The sequence below is a fragment of the Chelonoidis abingdonii genome, chromosome 11 (assembly GCF_003597395.2).
Source record: "Chelonoidis abingdonii isolate Lonesome George chromosome 11, CheloAbing_2.0, whole genome shotgun sequence".
Lineage (NCBI taxonomy): Eukaryota > Metazoa > Chordata > Testudines > Testudinidae > Chelonoidis > Chelonoidis abingdonii.
In genome coordinates, this window is record NC_133779.1 from 18,717,158 (window position 1) to 18,734,211 (window position 17,054).

The following is a 17,054-nucleotide window of genomic DNA, read 5'->3' on the forward strand; positions in this document are numbered from 1 at the left end:
CCCCTGCAGTCACCCCGCCAGCATCACGACCCCACCTCCCCCACTCCTCCAGCCCCCATTTGTACCCCTGCAGTCACGCCCCCACCTCCCCCACTTCTCCAGCCTCCATTTGTACCCCCACAATCCTCCTGACAGCGTCACGACTCCCCGTCTGCCTCCCCCACTCCTCCACCCTCAACTGTACCCCCAAGCCCCCCCCCCCTACACACACCCAGCATCATGGCCAGCCCCTGCCCGTCCCCCACCTCCTCCTGGCTGATGTCGTCCATGGTGCCCTTGGAGAGGGGCAGTTTGATGTCCTGCATCTTGCAGGCCTGCAGCAGGTTGTGGCGGTCGCTGCGCTTCTGCTCTAGCTTCGTCTCGATGGCCGTCACCTCCTTCTGCAGGTGGGTCATTTCCCTAGGGGGCGGGGCGGTGGACCCGGGTCATTGGCTGGCCCCGCCTCCAATGGATGTCTGTTATGTGCTGGCCCCACCCACTTCCACCAGCCCCAAAGTCACTGGCTGGTCCTGTCACCAATGGAGAGCTACCACGCACAGGCCCCATCCACACCCACCCCTTCTCTGGCCCCACCCACACTGCACCTGAGTCAGTGGCCCCGCCTCCAATGAAGAGCTACAGTGCACTGGCCCCGCCCCCTTCCCCACCCCCATGGACCTACCTTCAATGGGCATCTACCATACACAGGCCCCACCCCCAATGGGCCCAGGTCACTCACTGGCCCCACCTCCAATGGAGAGTTATCAGTGCAGTAGCCCCACCCCCACATGGGTGGGTGGGGCAGGTGAACTGGCTCCCTGGCCCCACCCCCGGGCTGTCACTCACTTGTTGGCCCCGCCCAGTTTCTTGCGGATTTCCTCCATCTCGTGGTTCTTGTCGTTGACTTCAGATTTCTTGGCCAGGTGCTGGTTCTTCAGGTCCTGCAGCTGGGCCATGGTCTCGTCGATGATCTTCATGTGACGCTGCTCCTCCTGCATGGGGGCGGGGGGGAGTGAGCCCCGCCCTCCAATGCAGCACCCCCACGTCCCTCCCTCCCCCAGCGCCCGGATCCTGCCTCTTCACCTCCTCCCGCCCCCCGACTCCTGGTACCTTCTTGAGCTTCTCGATCTCGGCCTCGTCTTTCTTGACGGTCTGCTCCCAGATGTGCACCTTCTCCTGGTCCTCCTTCAGTTGGTTCTTCTCGAAATCCAGCTGGATCCCCAGCCGCGTCTTCTGGTTTTCAAACTCCAGCCTGGGGACCGGGGTGGGGGAGAGTCAGGGTGCAGGGTTCTCCCCTCCCCCGTCCCCTCTAGGGGGCGTCGGCTCCCATCCAGCCCCGGGGCAGGACTGGCCAGCTCAGGGGGCAGGGAATGGGACTCGGGGCCTGTTCCCTCTAGGGGGCGCCAGCTCATCCAGCCCCAGGGTAGGGATTGGCTGGCCCTTGGGGTCAGGGAATGGGGCCTGGGGGCCTTTCCCCTCTAGGGGGCGCTGGCTCCCATCCAGGCTGATACCTTTTCTTGGCAATCTCGTTCTGCCGCTTCACTTTCTCCTCCTCGAACTCCCGGATGTTCCTCACCCCGATCTCCCGGCAGAACTCCTCGAACACCTCGTCCTCCACCTGCCGGTGGAGGGCTGTTGCTGTTAGACCCTGGCCGGGGGGTGCCCTTCCCTGCCCCATCTGACAGCCCCAATTCCGGGTCCTGGGCTACCAACCTGGCACCACCCAGGAGCCTCGAACTCCACCCCCCACACCCCAGCAACTGATCTCCCCTCCCTTTGGACAGGAAGGGGCTGGCAGGAGTGGAGAGGCAGAACTGGGAGCATAGCCACAGACTACAACCCCCAGGATGCAGCATGGGAAGGTGCCACACGGACTACAACCCCCACAATGCATTGCAGCAGAAACAGGGCAGGCACCAATCCCATTTGGACTACATCCCCCACAAAGCACTGCAACAGAGCAGTCAACAGACAGCGCTACATGGATTACCCCCCCACACACACACTGTGGTGGATTATCCTCCAACTATGACTCCCGCTATGATCACCACAGTGGAGTATAACCCCCACAATGCATGGACTATGTCCCCCTCAATGCACTACTTCCAGGGCACAGCACAGACTACATTCCCCACAATGCACCACACGGGGGGGGCATAGCATGGACTACATCTCCCATGATGCACCGCTTCACGTTCACCTGGTTCATCTTCTCCTTGAGGTCCTTCATCTCCCGCTCCCGGCTCTGGATGATTCGCTTGATGTCGTTGATGCGAGGCCCAAAGTTAGCCAGTTCGCTCTCCAGCTTCGACTTCTCCTGTGGGGGGGAGGCCAAGGGGACAAGGGGTGAATACCCAGCTGGGGAAGCAGCCCCCACTCACCGCGGCAGGCCCCCCGCAGCCCTGATCCTGCCTCCTCCTGCAGCCCCGCACCAAGCCCTGCACAATTCCCCAGGACATTTTACAGCCCCAACCCCCACCTGTAGAACATCTGTCCCGGTGACCCTGCCGACGCCACCTCCCAGAAACAGATGTCTGGGAGAATGGGGTGGGTGGGGGCAGAGACTCCACAATCCATTTAGCGCCCCCACCCCCCCAAGAACGGCCGAGTCAATGGCAGCAGTCGCCATACCTGGAGGTTCAGGGCGAGGTGACGCGTCTTGGTCTGTTCCAAGTCGCTCTGGGAGTATTTCAGCCGCATCTGCAGCCCGTGGGCTTGGGATTGTACCTGCCGCAACTCGGCCTCTTTGCGCTTGGCCTTCATTTGCTCCTAAAGGGCACGAGAGGGTTTTAACAACAGCCTGATGGCTTGCCCAGTGCTGAGATGCAGCCACCTCTGGGGCGGAGCAACTGGGGAACAGCCACACAGAACGCCGCACAACACAGAGCTGCCTAGCTCGCAGCACTGACTGCCAGGAGAGAGTGCCCCCTATTGGATCCGACCCCCAGCCTCCCACACCTTTAATTCCTCTGTCAGCCTCTCCTTCTTCTCCTTCAGCTTATCCACGGCCTTCTCGTCCCAACGGCGGGCCTTGGCCTTCAGGTCGCTGGCGCCTCCGGAGATCACCCCTGACTTCTGGAACAGGGTGCCGTCCAGGGCGACTGTCTGCAAGGGCAAGAGCACGGCAGGTCAGGGCACGGCTTCCCACCCCACTGATGCGCTGAAGCCAGGGCACAGTTCAGGGATATCGCCTGGAAAGCGGCTGCAGCAACTTGGAGGAGACCCGAGCGACAAGGAACAGGCAGCATGGATTTGCCAAACAAATCACACCGGACCAACCGATTTCTGTTCTCTGCCGGTGTCACCGGCCTGGTAGACGGGGGAAGCTGCAGACGAGCTAAATCTTGATTTTTGTCGGGTTCTGGACCCAGTCCCAGGGGACATTCTCACAAGCAAACTAGGGCCATGGGAGCTAGATGAAATGAGCATCCGGTGGGTGGAAAAAACAATCCTCAAAGCCTGAGGGCTCATCCAGCTCCCGTGGGGCTTGGTCCCGGGGGGCGGGGAGGTAACCAACCCACTCATGACAAACTGGGAGCCAGGGTCTGAATTCAGGAAGCTGGCAGGGAGCCAGGATGCCTGGGTTCTCTCTCCAGCTCTGGGAAGGAAGTGGGGGTCTAGTGGGGTAGAGTTCACTGCGCCTGCTGACGGCGGGACGAGGAGCCAGCAGCAGAGGAGACTGTGGCTGGCGAGCAGGAAACGCTTCCCCGTTCAACGGGGAGTCAAGAGTCGGAATCGGCTCCCAAAGGGGGCGTGGAAACCCCGTCATGAGAGGGGGTTGGGCAAACCCTTGCTGGGGTGGCCTAGGCTGACTCGGGCCCGTCTTGGTGCTAGGGGCGGACGGGATGCCTTCTCGAGATCCTCTCCGGGCCGATTTCTAGGACTCTGCCAGGCGGCTCCGGCCCCCGCCACACACTGCACCGGAGTGAGGAAGAAAGCCAGGGATGGGGGGCTGGGAGCCTGGACTCCTGGGTTCTCTCCCTGTGACTGGGAGGGGAGCGGGGTCTAGTGGTTAGAGCAGGGGGCTGGGAGCCTGGACTCCTGGGTTCCATCCCTGGCTCTGGGAAGGAAGTACAGGGGGTCCAGTGGTGGTGGTGGGGAATGGGAATCAGGATGCCTGGGTTCTCTCCTGGAGGGACGGGGTGTCTAGTGGGTCGGGAGGCCGGACACCTGGGTTCACGGCTCACCTTGTGCCTCTGATGGCCCCCGAAGGCGATACGCCGGGCGTCCTCCACGTTGTCACACACCAGGGCGTTCCCGCAGGCGTACTGCAGGGCCTTCTTGATGTGGGGCGGCTCGTAGCGGATCACGTCGATCACCAGCTTGGCCCCCTTCAGCTCTCGCAGCTTCTCGTCCGTGGGCTTCACCTGTGGGGGGAGGGGGCAAGATCGCAGGAGACTCCCGGTGCAGTGGGGGGAGGGACCCCTTGCTCCCAACTGACAGAGCCCCCAGCCAACACCCATTCATGGAAACCTTCCCCCCCCGCCCCCCAGCCCCTTTCTGGATCTAAATCTTCACCCTCGTGCAAAGTTATGGGGGAGAGTCAGATTTTCATCCATTTCAACGTCCCCCCTTGCAGGAATGAAGGCAGCCGCTGAGGCGTTTAAGCATTAAGCCGCAGCTCATCAGTGCCATGCCAGGCGAGCCGGCACGCACGGCTTCAAACCGAACTCTGGGCCGTCCTCACGCGGTGGTCGCCTGACTTTGCCGAGACGGGATTTTCGGGGCCGGGGCGAGCGTGAACGCGAGACGACCCAGATCAGAGCTCCCCCAAGATCCCGTCTTGTGATTCCGGCTGGAGCCAGGCGCCCCAGAGGGAATGAACCGAACAGGGCAGCTATCGAGTGATCCAGCCCGTCGTCCAGTCCAGCTCCTGGCGGCCAGATGTTTCGTCGGGTGACCCCCGGTCCCTGTGTTATGCGAAGGGGCGAATGACGCCTGATTCACACCGGTCACGATTTTAGAGCCCTGTCCCATCCCGCCCTCAGTCGTCTCTTTCCTAAGCTGAACAGTCCTGGTCTTTTCAATCGCGCCTCATGTGCAAAAAGTTCCAGGCCTCTAATTACTTCCGTTTCCTCTCTCTGTACTTGGCCCCAATGCGAACAGATCTTTCAGGAGTCAGGGCGCTCAGAGCTGCCCACAGTGTTCAAAGTACCGTGGACTTATACAGCGGCACAGGGATATTTTCCATCTTATTCCCCATCTGGTTCCTAACGCACCAGTGGGGTTTAGGGACGGCGGCCGCACACACAGAGCAGTTGCTGGCCCAGAACCACCCAGGGTGAAATTGACGCCGACCGAGACACCGGCAGCCTGCTTACGAACAAAAGCCAAAGGCTCGGGCGAGTACCATGAGGAGCCTCAAGCACCGGAGGGATCTGGGGGCAGCTGGTGCAGGCTGGGCATGGATCTAAAGCGGTGTCGGGGGGCTGGCACGGCTGCTTCACGGGGATCATAACAGAGCGGCCAAGGGCCGGGCACTCGGGGGTCGGCGTGTGCCTATCGCAGACTGGGCCTGAGAGGGCAGGCGGTGGGGGGCTCGCTCGCCCGTAGGGGGCGCTGCAGGTGGAAAGGGGGGGCTCACCTCCAGGTAGTCCAGGGGGAGGAAGGTCTCCGGCTCGCCCCGCTGCTCCTTGATGTACTGGATGCAGTCGCGGCCCGTCTTCTCCGAGTCCACGATGATGGCGTCCATGTTCTTGCCCAGCACCTTGGTGACTGCGATCTGGTATTTCTTCTGCGTGGGCTGGCAGAGGTCGATAAGTCGCCCGTACTGAGTGGCAGGGGGAGACGGGGTGAGTGGGGCAGGGACCTCCACTCCCTGCTGGCCAGAGCCCCCACAATCCAAGAGCCCCTTCCCAGAGAACCCCCCCAACCTGTCTCGTCCCAGAGACCCGCCAAATCTCTCCCAGCCGAGAGACACCCCCCACCGTTCCTGTTCCAGACCGCCCAAACCCCCACCCCCTTCCCAGAGACCCCCAAAATTCCTCCTGTGCGAGACCTCCAAATCTCAGTCCTTTCCCAGCCCCCCAAAACCACAGCCACTCCAGAGACCCTCCCACTTCTCCTGTTTCAGAGACACCCCAAAATCCTCCCATCCCCGAGACCCCCCTCAACTCTTCTCATTCCAGAGACACCCCCCCCAGACACTCCTGCAATCCCTCCTGTCCCAGAGCCCCCCAACCCTCCCATTCCAGAGACCTCCCAACCCCCCATGAGCTCCCCAACCAATGGGACACCCTAGCAAGGCAACAGTCCCCTCCCAGCCACCCCTTTCCCCCCAAAATTACAGAGCCAGAGACCCCTCTCTCTCCCCCAGGCGCCTGGCCCCACTGCACCCCCATGCGCCAGGTGAGCTGGTGCCCCATAGATCCCGTCCCACCACGCACCACGGAACCGGGGTAGAGGCGCTTGATGCTCTCCATGATCTCGGCCTTGCGCTGCTGGCGGCTGTTCTCCTGCCGGTCAATGCGGGCGTCCCCCAGCTGCTCCATCACCTGGTTCAGCTCCTTGTTAATTTCGTCGATGCGCCGCTTGGCCAGCTCCACCTCCTCCGTCAGCTCCCCCTCCAGCTTCTTCTGCTCCTCCAGCGACTGCCTGTGGGAGGCGCCGGTGAGCGCTCAGGGCACTGGGCCCCTGGTCAGCCTTCTACTCCCTCCCCCATACCCTCTGCCCGGGGAGAGCACCCCCTGCCCAGCCCCCTGGTACCCACTGCTCGGGGAGAGCACCCCCTGCCCAGCCCCCTGCTCCCCCCGGTACCCAGTGCCCAAGGACAGCACCTCCTGGCCAGCCCCATTCCCCCCGCCAAACTCCCCGCTCCTCCCGGTATCCACAGCTCGGGGAGAGCACCCCCTGCCGAGCCCCCTGCTTCCCCCGGTACCCAGTGCCCAGGGAGAGCACCCCCTGCCCAGCCCCTCCACCCCGCAGCACCGACTGCCAAGGGAGCCCCCCGGCTGAGCCCCCAGAGCCCAGCGCCCCCTGGCGCCGGTAGGGCAGGGCGTACTTGCTGGTAGCGATGTATTCCTCCAGCTTCTCAATCCGCTTCTGGTTCTCCTCAATCTCCCGCAGCTTCTGCTTGATCTTGGCCTGGGGAGGAGATGCAGCGTGAGGCGGGCGGACAAACGGAGACGGGGGAAGCGTGGGTAGCAGGGCCCGCGCCCGAGCCGGGGCTTAGACATTGGGAGGGAGCTCGTTAGCCGCTGGGCTCAGGATGGCTGCACCGAGGAGAGGATCAGAAATTGGCGAGAGACGGTGTCATGGAGTTTTGTGGGAGACAAGGCCCGGCAGCCCCGGCTCCCTGCGAGTCCCCATGACTCTCAGCCACCCAGTAACACAGGAGGTTTATTTAGACGACAGGAACAATCCAACACAGGTCTTGCAGGTACGGACAGGACTCCCCAGCTCAGGTCCATCTTGGGGGGCCCCAGGGAGGCCAGAGCCCCATCTGGCCTCCCCTCCATTTTCCCAGCCAGCTCCAAAATGACTCCCCAGCCCCTCCTCTCTGGCCTCTGTCTCCTTCCCAGGCCAGGAGGCACCTGATCTCTTTGTTCTTCGACACCTTCAGCTGGCACCTTGCAGGGGAGGGGCCCAGGAGACTGGGTGTCGGCCATTTTCGATGCCAACAGCATCACATCTGCCCTCTCAGGCTCTGCATCAATTGTACTCCCTTATCCCACCACCTAGATACTTAAGAACAGCATAGGGGAAACTGAGGCACCCACATAGTATTCACAGAAAACATTAAGAACATTCCCACTTCGTCACAGGCGGGCAGCATGGGGAGCACACCTGGGGGATCCCAGCAGTGTGGGATGCGGGGAGAGGAAATTGGGGAAGGATCCTAGCTCCTGTGTCACCTCGGTCTCCACTTTCTTCCTCTCCTCCAGGTCCAGCCGGTCCTGATCTGCTTTCTGGTCCCGGTTAAATTTCTCCAGCTCCTGGGCTAGCGTGGCAGCTCTTTTACTGGCCTCTTCCTTCAGCCGGTGATATTTCTTCACCTGCCAGGGGGGAAGGGAACAGGACAGCAACAGCATAAAATCCCAGCTGCTCAGCGACATCGCACAGGGAGGCTCGCCCTGGGGTGGAGAGCTGGGGAACAGCCACATATAACACCACACAGGGAGGGCTCACCTGTCACTGAGACGCAGCCACCTCTGGGGTGGGAGAACTGGACAGCAGCAATGCCACACACCCGTTTAGGACAGGAAGTGAAAGAAAATCCTGTCTGTAACTGAAACTGCAGGGAGGGCTAATTTAGGGGAGGCCAAATAGGATCCCCACAGTCAGGTTCAAACTCCGACGCCTCAGATAAAAGGATCTTAATAAATACAATTCATCCATAGGCAACCTCTGGCAGCCCAGCCCCCCTCCCCATTCCCTGAAGCCCAGCACCCCTCCCATACCTGGTTCTCTTCCAGGGTGAGGTCTCGCCCCTGGCTCTGGCTCTCCTCCTCCATGCGCTCCTCAAACTCCTGTCGAGCCTTCTCCACCGACAGCATCTCCTTCTCCAGCTCATCCATGTCGCCTTTGCGCTTCTTGTACTGCTTCTGGGCGTTCTGCAGTGACTTCTTGGCCGCCTCCAACTTCTTGATCTTGTGAGAGGTGTTCTCCTTGGCCTTGATGTACTGTGGCCGCTTCTGGTTCAACTCGGAGTCCTTCTCCCTGGGGAAGGGGGGGAACACCATAGGTTCCAGATCCTCACCCCACTCTAGGCTGTGCCTGTAGGATCCTAGGACCTCCAACTCAGACAGCCCACCTGCTCCATTCAAGATTACAGCACTTCTAAAGTGCATGTCTATGCCATTCTAGACGCTCCAACCTAGACAGTGTCAGCTTGATTGTGCTAAATCACGTTTCCAGATCATACATAATGTTCTAGGACACCCAATCTAGACCCCATCCTACCCAGCCAGGATCACCTGATATGCTCTAGTTCTATGTTTCTGGAGTCTGTATCCATCCCGTTCTAAGCCACCCAACCTAGACAGCATCACCTGGTCTATTCTATGCCCACTTTACGAGAGGTTACCAGAGTGGCATTCCAGGTCATGCAATGCAGACAATGTCATCAGCCTGATTTTAGAGTGTATCTCCAAACTGATGCAGACCCCCCAATCTAGACAGTGTTACCTACCCCATTACACATTACCTTGTTCTACAGCATATGCCTATACTGTTTCGGGTCACCCATTTTATAGTTCACCCACATTCCTGCACCATCACCTCCTATTCTAGATCAGCCATGATTCTGGAGGGGACCATGACCACCCTCATTCTAGAACAAGCCCCATTCCACACTGTTCCACCACCAGACCCATTCCAGAGAAACCTCCACACAGCACACCCATTCTAGACCGTACTAATGTTGAACTAGCCTGACCCATCCTCCTTCACCAACCACCCCTTGTTCTAGGCAATGCAATGTTCCAGACCACACTACTGAGATCAGAATCACCATTCTACTAATTTTCAACACCTCATTCCAGCCCAGGCCACATTCTAAACCCAACTCCATTCTAGAATGTAATGCTAACCTGCTAGCTTCAGCCAACCTTACTCAAACCATACTCCTGCCCCGCACTTTGGTTCAAGCCCTAATTCAGTTCTAGATCACCCTTCCATACCATCTTTCTTAAAGACTATACAGTCAGCCTCAGCTCTAGACCCAATTTCCTCTAGACTGCACCCAAGAAGCCCGAGTCTGTATCAGTATCCCATCATGCTAGATTGGGCTCCTTACTAGACCTCATCCTTCCCTTTCTAGCCCACAACAGCCCTATCCCCGCCCCTGTTCTAGTGCACCACGATGGTTCTAGAGTACAGCCCATACCTACTCCTGTTCTGTCATATCGCTCTCATTCTAGAGCAAGACCCTGCCTGGAGTGTCATGTCCCGTTCTAGAGCAAAGACTCTCTCTGTTCTAGTGCAACCCCAGGTTCTAGAGTGCAGCGCATACCCACATGTGCTCTAGAACAAGACCCAGCTGCAGTGTCCCCCATCCCATCCTAATGTGCAGTCCTTCCCTTAGACCTAGAAGGGGAAGGGGCATTCTAGAGCTCACAAGATCTAGAGCCCTTCTCCTGTTCTAGACTGCACAGTGACCTGATCTAGACACTTTAGTCCTGTTCTGCAGTGCACTAGCCCAGAATGTGTTCATTCTCCAGTTCTAGGTCATAACAGCACCCTCTGGCTCCGGTGTCTCCCAACCCCACTCTGGAGCGTGGTCCTCTCCCTTTCTAGCACCCATGTTTTACCGCATGCTGCCCTCACTTGATCTCCTTCTCAATCTGCTGCTGTTCCCTCATCATCTTGCCCAGTTCCTTCTTCTTGTCCTTGAGCTCATCCTCCACCTTGTCCATGCGCTTCTTGTCCTTGTCGATCTCCTTGTTCTTGGAGCCCAGCTCCTTATTGAGCTTCTCGATCTCGGCCTCGTTGTGGTACAGCTTGAAGAGTTGCAGCTGGACCTGGGCCCGCACCACCTCGTCCTTCAGGCGCTGGTACCGGTCCGCCTGCCCGAGGTGTGTGTGGAGTAAACACCGGGTCGTGGGAGATTCCCACCTCATCACCTCCCCCTCTTCTGCCCTGGCCCTCAGAAACTTTGCCCCACTTCCTCCTCCTTCTGCCCCCCAACCACTCCCTCCTACTCACACCAGATACCTCTGACCCAGACCAGTCAAGGGATCCCACTCCACCCCAGCCGATATCCTGCCCCACTGCCTCATCCATTAGAGATCCTGCCCCACCTGTTCCTGCCCCTCGAAATCCTGTCTTCACCCTTCCTCCCAAGACATCCCTTCTTCTCCGTCCCACTGAGGGATCCCCCTCCAGCCCCAACCTCCACCTAAAGATCCCACCTCCCCCTCCTGCCCCTCTAGATCCCCTCGCTACCTCTCCTTTCCTTTCTCCCTTCCTTTCCCCCAACCCCAGCCCCACCTTCTTCCTGTGGGCCCAGACTCATCCGCCTGCCCCACCTGCCCATCACCCACTAGAGCCCAGCCCCCTACTCCCCCCTGCCCTCCAAATCCCACCCTGATACCCCGCTCATTAGAACCCCCCTCACAGCCCCCACTCCCACCTGCCCCCCCAGTCCCATCCAGCTCCCAAGCGTCCATCCACTAGAACCCCCTGCCCCGCATCCAACACCTCCCAGATGCCCCCCTCCTAAAGCCCAGCCACCTCCAAAAACACCTGACAACCCATAGACACACCACCCCACCGCCCCTACCCCACTGACCGCCCAAAGAGACTATCTTCTCCTGCCTCCCATACCCCCACAGATTTCACCCCACCTCTTTGTTCCCCGCCCCCTGGGCCACTCTGCCCCCACCTCCTCCTTCTCCTGCTTGGCCTCCTTGCGCTCAGCCGCGATGTTCTTCTTGCGGTGGTAGTTGAACTGCGTGTCCTCCTCAGCCTTCACCATCTCCTTCTTGCGCTTGTCGTACTCCTGGGCCAGCTCCCCCGAGCGGCTGATCTCCTCGAACAGCGCTGTGCGCTCCTTTGGATTCTTCATGGCGATCGACTCCACCGCCCCCTGCGGAGAGTGGGCCAGGGCCAGGTCAGGCACACACAGAGCCAGCCAGCCCCGTCTCTATCCTCCTCCTCCCCCCTGCCCATATGGACCCACAAGTCAGGCACGCCCCACTCTCACCTGGAAGACGAGGAAATTCCTGGCTTTGATGAGGATCCCCAGCTTCTCCAGCTCCTCGCTGTATTCGCTGAGCTGCACCACTTTGTTATTGATCTTGTATTCCGACGAGCCCCCTGCAAAGGATGGCAGAGTCAGTCCCGGCAGCGCCAGGGGCCAGCCCCCCGCGGCTCAGCCCCCCCCGGCACTCACCCACAATGACGCGAGCGAAGGTGCGGTCCTCGGCCCCGTCCTCGGAGTACACCATGCTGACGAAGGCCCGGTTGGCGGCCGGCTTGCCCACGGGCGCCCCGTGGATCAGGTCCCGCAGCGTCTTCACCCGCAGGTTGCTCGTCTTCTCGCCCAGTACGAAGCTGATGGCGTCCATGAGGTTCGACTTGCCTGGGAGAAGTGTGTGTGTGGGGGGATCAGCGCCATGGGGCTGGGGTGGGGGTGGGGATCAGAATGCCCATGGGTTGGGGAAGGTGCGGAGGGGGGGGCCTGGACTGACCACGTGCCTCAGGAGAGTGTTCCTCTGGAGTCGCTATCCCTCCCAAGGGGGATGTTGTCAATGGACCCCATCCCCCTTCCCTGTATGGGGGGGGGGCGGGTCAATGGACTGTACCATTCCTCACTGGGAGGAACACACTATCCCCTTCCTCCATGGACAGCCCCATCCTGCCTCTAGCCCTGGAGGGGAGGGGGGGGGGTGTCTCCCTGGACTGTACCATTCCTCACTGGGGAGTCCCATGGACTGTACTATCCCCCCTCCAGCGTAGGGACACGGGGTCCATGGACTGCACCATCCCACCTCTACCCCTTCTATGCGGGGGGGCGGGGGGAAGAGTTCCAGGGACCGAAACTGCCCCCGCCCCCGCGGGCAGGTGGGGTCCCGCAGGCTGTGCCACCTCCCATAAAGAGGGGGTCCGTGGGCTGTACCACACACACCCCGTGTGGAGGGGGTTCCACGGGCCATACCACCCCCCGTAGGGAGGGGGTTCCGAGAGCCGTACCACGCACCCCCCGCGGGGATGAGGCTTCCATGAGGGTGGGGTCTGCCGGCTATACCAGCTTCCGTGGGCTGTACCAGCCCGGCGGGGCGGGGGAGCCGCGGAGCGTACCACGTCCGGGAGCGGGGGGCGGGGCTGTCCCTTACCGGAGCCGTTGGGCCCGATGATGGCCGTGAACCTCCGGAAGGGCCCGATGATTTGCCGCCCCTTGTAAGACTTGAAGTTCTCGATCTCGATCAGCTTCAGGAACCCCATGGCTGGGGGGGAGAACCCTGGGGAGGGAGAGCTACGGAAACCCGCGGCGGACACGGGGCCTGCGAACGGTCGGGCGGGAATCGCAGCTCCCGGCTCGACCAGAGCCACCCCCCCCTTCCCGGAGCCGCCAACGGAGCAAACCTCGCGAGAGGCGCCACACTTCCCGCGAGACAGACCTAACCCTCCGCGGCAAGGGCCGAGAAAGGGGCCGCGCTTCAGAACGAGATTTGCATATCGGGACCCGCCCCCTCCCCGACGCTCAGCACCCCGCCTCCTTGCGTGATTTGCCTATAGGGACACGCCCACTGCGTTTTCTTCGTGCTGATAGGGCCGCGCCTCGAGCTTGATTTGCATATCGGGACCGCCCTCTGCGCTCTCTCCCGCTGATAGCCCCGATGCCTTCATTTGCATAAAGGGGCGGTTGGACGGCACCGAGTGGGGGCGGGGAAAAGGGACTGGGCCGTCCCGTTACCAGGGAGACCAGGCTCTAAACAGAGAGAGAGAGGCGGGTGGGGGGCTCAGGTGAGTGGGGGTGCGGCAGTCAGGAGCCAGGGACCGAGGTCAAAGGGCAGGGTGAGGGGTCCGAGGTCAGGGGTGAAAGGTCAGTGCAAGGGCGTCAGAGGGTTGAATGATACAGGAAGGGGGTGAGATATTAATGGAAGAGGGGTCAAAGGTCAGGGTGAGGGGGGTCAAGGGAGGGCCCCAGGGGTGAAAGGTCAGTGCAAGGGGGGTCAGAAGGTTAAAAGTTACAGCACATGGGATATTAATGGGAGAGGGGTCAGAGGTCAAAGGGTAGAGTGAGGGGGTCAGAGGCTAAAGGGTGGTGTGAGGGGACCAGAGGGCTGGGGGGGCAGGGGTAAGAGAACAGAGGTTAAAGGGTACAGCAAGGGTGTCAGATATTAATGGGAGGAGGGTCAAAGGTTAACGGGGCAGGTGTGGGGATCAGAGGGTAACTTGCACATAGGACAGGTCAAAGTCAGAGTTGGGGGCAGAGGGTAAAGGTCAGGGGGCAGATTCCCCATGTCCAACCCTCAGCTTTGGGGACCCCAGAGTTAACCCCCGTCCTGCCAGAACGGAAAGGTTCCCCTGAGATCTTTCACAGCTCCACAGGAAACAATGCCCTGCTCCCGTCCACTGCGAGCCCGGACTCCTGGGTTCTCTCCCCAGCTCTGGGACAGGAATGGGGGCTAGTGGGTGGGTGGGATGGTTGGGGCTAGGAGCCAGGACTCCTGGGTTCTAACTTTCCTTCCTCCCACGTAGGAGCCAAGATGCACAAAGTGGACCTACCGCTGGAGAACAAGGAGGCGGCTGCCCTCGAGGCACGGAGGGAGCGAGAGAAGCAGCGACTGAGTCGCATCTTCAATGCACGCCACCGCACCATGGGGGTGAGCCCTGCGGGGACCCACTGTGTCCTCCAGGGGCTGCAACACTGGGAGAGGGGCCAGATCAGGAGCCTGGAGCAAGAGCAACGGCTGACCGGCAGGGAGGGCTCCCATGTGTGCCACGCTCCAACGGGCAGTCGGTGCCCCGCACCTGCTCAGTGCTTGGCCTCACCTGTCCAGGTGTCAGGGAGCCTTGACAAAGCTGGGCACCATCTGTTGTGGAACAAGCTGAAACCCAGCTCCTAATTTCACTCAGAGGCCAGGAGTGCATGGCTTTGATTACAGGCCTGGGTGCTGTCCCTGGTGCTAGGAGGGGAGTAGGGGCTGGTGGTTAGAGCAGGGACAGGGACCCAGGACTCCTGGCTTCTCTCCCTGGCTCTGGGAGGGGAGGGGGGTCTTTTGATTAGGGGGGAGGCAGGACTCCTGGGTTCTCTCCCTGGCTCTGGGAAGATTTTTGCCTCCTCGGTAGCTTTCCCCTGCCCTTCTCCCCCTCCCCCCCCCCCGCCCCACCAGGTGGACGTGGAAGCCCTGAGGAGTCAAGTGGAGGAGCGGAAGCTGAGAGAGGAAACGGAGAAACGCCGGGATGAGACCTATGGTGAGAGCTCTGGCCAGCCCTGCCTTGCCCACCTCTTTGATCTCCGGGGGAGGTGCCCCTGAACCCCAGCATCAGAAAGCAATGGGGGGCCAGGCCAGTGAGATGGCAGGACAATGGGGGTCCTCTACCTCTGATCAAGATGAGGGCTGGCTGTGGGGGGAGATCCCAGCTATTCCAGCCCGGGTCTCTCCAGCAGGGGGTGCTATGGGGGGTGAGACAGGAGCACTGGCTGCTGGGAGGAGCTCCTGGCCTCTCCAGGAAGGGGCACTGTGGGCAGCTGGGCAGGAGCTCTGGCTGGTGGGGAATCAGGGGAACTGACCCTCTCTCCCCACAGACGCCGAGCGGGTGCTGTGCGACCAGGTGGCGCAGATGCTGGAGGAGGAGGAATGCCAGCGGGTGCGGCGCCTCCACCAGGCTGTGCAGGAGTTCCGGGAGCAGCAGCAGCCACCCTCCACCCGGCGGGAGTGGGACCTGTACAACCCCGAGGGGCTGCGCCAGGACCACCCGGCCCGGGTCAGCGACTACGACCCCCACTGCGGTCCCGCCAGCCTGCAGCGCTTTGCCGGCGAGGACCTGGCGCTGCCCACCCGCCATCAGCTGCAGCAGGAGCAGCAGTGCCACAGCCTGGAGGAACAGCGGGCCGAGTGGCAGCGGGCCATGGCCGACTCCAAGTATGCAGGTGAGAGCATGGGCACAGGTCTAGTGGTTAGAGCAGGGCAAGTGCGGAGGCTGGGAGCCAGGACCCCAGGGTTCTGGAGTCTAGTGATTTAGAGCAGGAGCAGGGGAGCTGGGAGCCAGGACTCCTGCAGGGCAAGTGCGGAGGCTGGGAGCCAGGACCCCAGGGTTCTGGAGTCTAGTGATTTAGAGCAGGAGCAGGGGAGCTGGGAGCCAGGACTCCTGGGTTTCTTCTCTTCGCCAGTCTGGGAGAGGAGTGAGGTCTTGTGGTTAGTGCGGAGAAAGCTGGGAGCCAGGACTCCTGGGTTCCAAGAGGAAAGCCACTCAGGGGCTCCGTGCGCTGTCCTGACAGACATGCTGGAAGATAAGAAGCGGGTGGAGCTGGACCTGCGGGCACAGCAGCTGGCCCAGCTGGAGGAGGAATGCCGCCATGCCAAGGACCTCGCCACGGCCGACTACAACCGGGCCCAGGTAACCCCCTAGCCACCACTGGGGAACTGGGGGTGGGGGCTGTGGAGCTGGCAGACCTCGGCATGGGTTGGACAATAGGGCTGGCTCCTCCACCCCAGGGGATTGTGGGATATTAGGTCTCACCTGCTCCCTTGCCCAGGGGGGATGTCAGGGCAAGGCCCCACGCCTGGGGCTCAGTGCCAGGTCTCCCCTCTCCCCGCAGGAAGCAGAGGCAGCAGAGCAGCACCGGCTGGCACATCAGCAAGAACAGGATGACAACCAAGCCGAGATCCACAACCACCTGACGGGGCCGCTGTTGACAGAGGATCCAGCCGTGGCTGACAGCCCGCTGGGGCCTCACCGTATCCTCACCGACCGCTGGAAGGGCATGAGCCCCAAGCAAGTGGAGGCCATGTGGAAGGCCCAGGAGGAGCAACGGCAGGAGAACCAGGTCTCCAGAGGAAGGGAAGGGAGAGATTCCGGCAGCGGGGGATGTGGGCAGCATGGGCAGCAGCAGGGCACTATTCCCTCCCCCCTTCACCTGCCCCTCTCTTTGCCCCCCCCAGAGGCTGCGGGAGGCAGAGCGGCAGCGGGAGGCTGAATGGGAGGCACAGCGGCAGCTGGCAGCCCGCGCGGCCATGGTGCTGGAGGAGGAGCAGCGCCGGGCCCGGCTGCAGCTGAGGAAAGGCCTGGATGCCTACAACCAGCAGCTGGCGCAGGAGCAGAGAGCACAGTGAGTGCCCTCCGTGCAGTGGGGACAGGCCCTGGGGTGGGGAGCCATGAGCAGGCCGGTGTGGGTGCAGGAAGGGGTGGGGCTCCATGGGGAGTGGGGCTGGGAAGGAAGAGGGGGTGAGGTTGGGCAGGGGCAGAGCTGGTGCTTTATGGGGGCGGGGCCAGGGGAGTCAGGCTGGGGGCTAAGCCCCACCCTTTCTCTTGCAGGCAGCAGTACCTGCAGAGGGAGCTGTACACCAACCCGCCCAGCGCCGCGTACCACCTGCAGTTCAACACCAGCAGCCGCTAGGCCCAGCCCTGCCTTCGAAACCCCCATGGACCGCCCCCCGCCCTGCTGGGACACGCCCACTCCTCCC

At 61.4% G+C, this 17,054-nt stretch overlaps 2 protein-coding genes across 3 annotated transcripts; one reads left to right on the forward strand and one right to left on the reverse strand.

Moving 5' to 3' along the window:
* Positions 1-121: 121 nt before the first annotated feature.
* On the reverse strand, positions 122-13,038 carry SMC1A (structural maintenance of chromosomes 1A). Its single transcript, XM_032770187.2, has 18 exons — positions 12,756-13,038; positions 11,813-12,001; positions 11,624-11,736; positions 11,303-11,506; positions 10,246-10,484; positions 8,379-8,637; positions 7,833-7,973; positions 6,980-7,062; positions 6,366-6,573; positions 5,564-5,749; positions 4,167-4,346; positions 2,938-3,084; positions 2,611-2,748; positions 2,180-2,296; positions 1,491-1,597; positions 1,090-1,231; positions 826-971; positions 122-399 (listed from the first exon to the last, which is right to left on the reverse strand). Exons 1-18 carry the CDS (start codon positions 12,862-12,864, stop codon positions 138-140), a joined length of 2,970 nt encoding a protein of 989 aa, XP_032626078.2. The 5' UTR covers positions 12,865-13,038; the 3' UTR covers positions 122-137.
* Positions 13,039-13,239: 201 nt separating this feature from the next.
* Positions 13,240-17,046, forward strand: RIBC1 (RIB43A domain with coiled-coils 1). 2 transcript variants are annotated; one of them, XM_032770148.2, is made up of 8 exons: positions 13,240-13,386; positions 14,125-14,249; positions 14,760-14,841; positions 15,176-15,520; positions 15,869-15,987; positions 16,190-16,417; positions 16,533-16,699; positions 16,906-17,046. In XM_032770148.2, exons 2-8 carry the CDS (start codon positions 14,133-14,135, stop codon positions 16,985-16,987), a joined length of 1,140 nt encoding a protein of 379 aa, XP_032626039.1. In that variant the 5' UTR covers positions 13,240-13,386; positions 14,125-14,132; the 3' UTR covers positions 16,988-17,046. The 2 variants fall into 2 exon arrangements, with proteins under 2 accessions (XP_032626039.1, XP_032626037.1); XM_032770146.2 differs by lacking the exon at positions 13,240-13,386 and having other exon boundaries at positions 13,827-14,249.
* Positions 17,047-17,054: the final 8 nt, after the last annotated feature.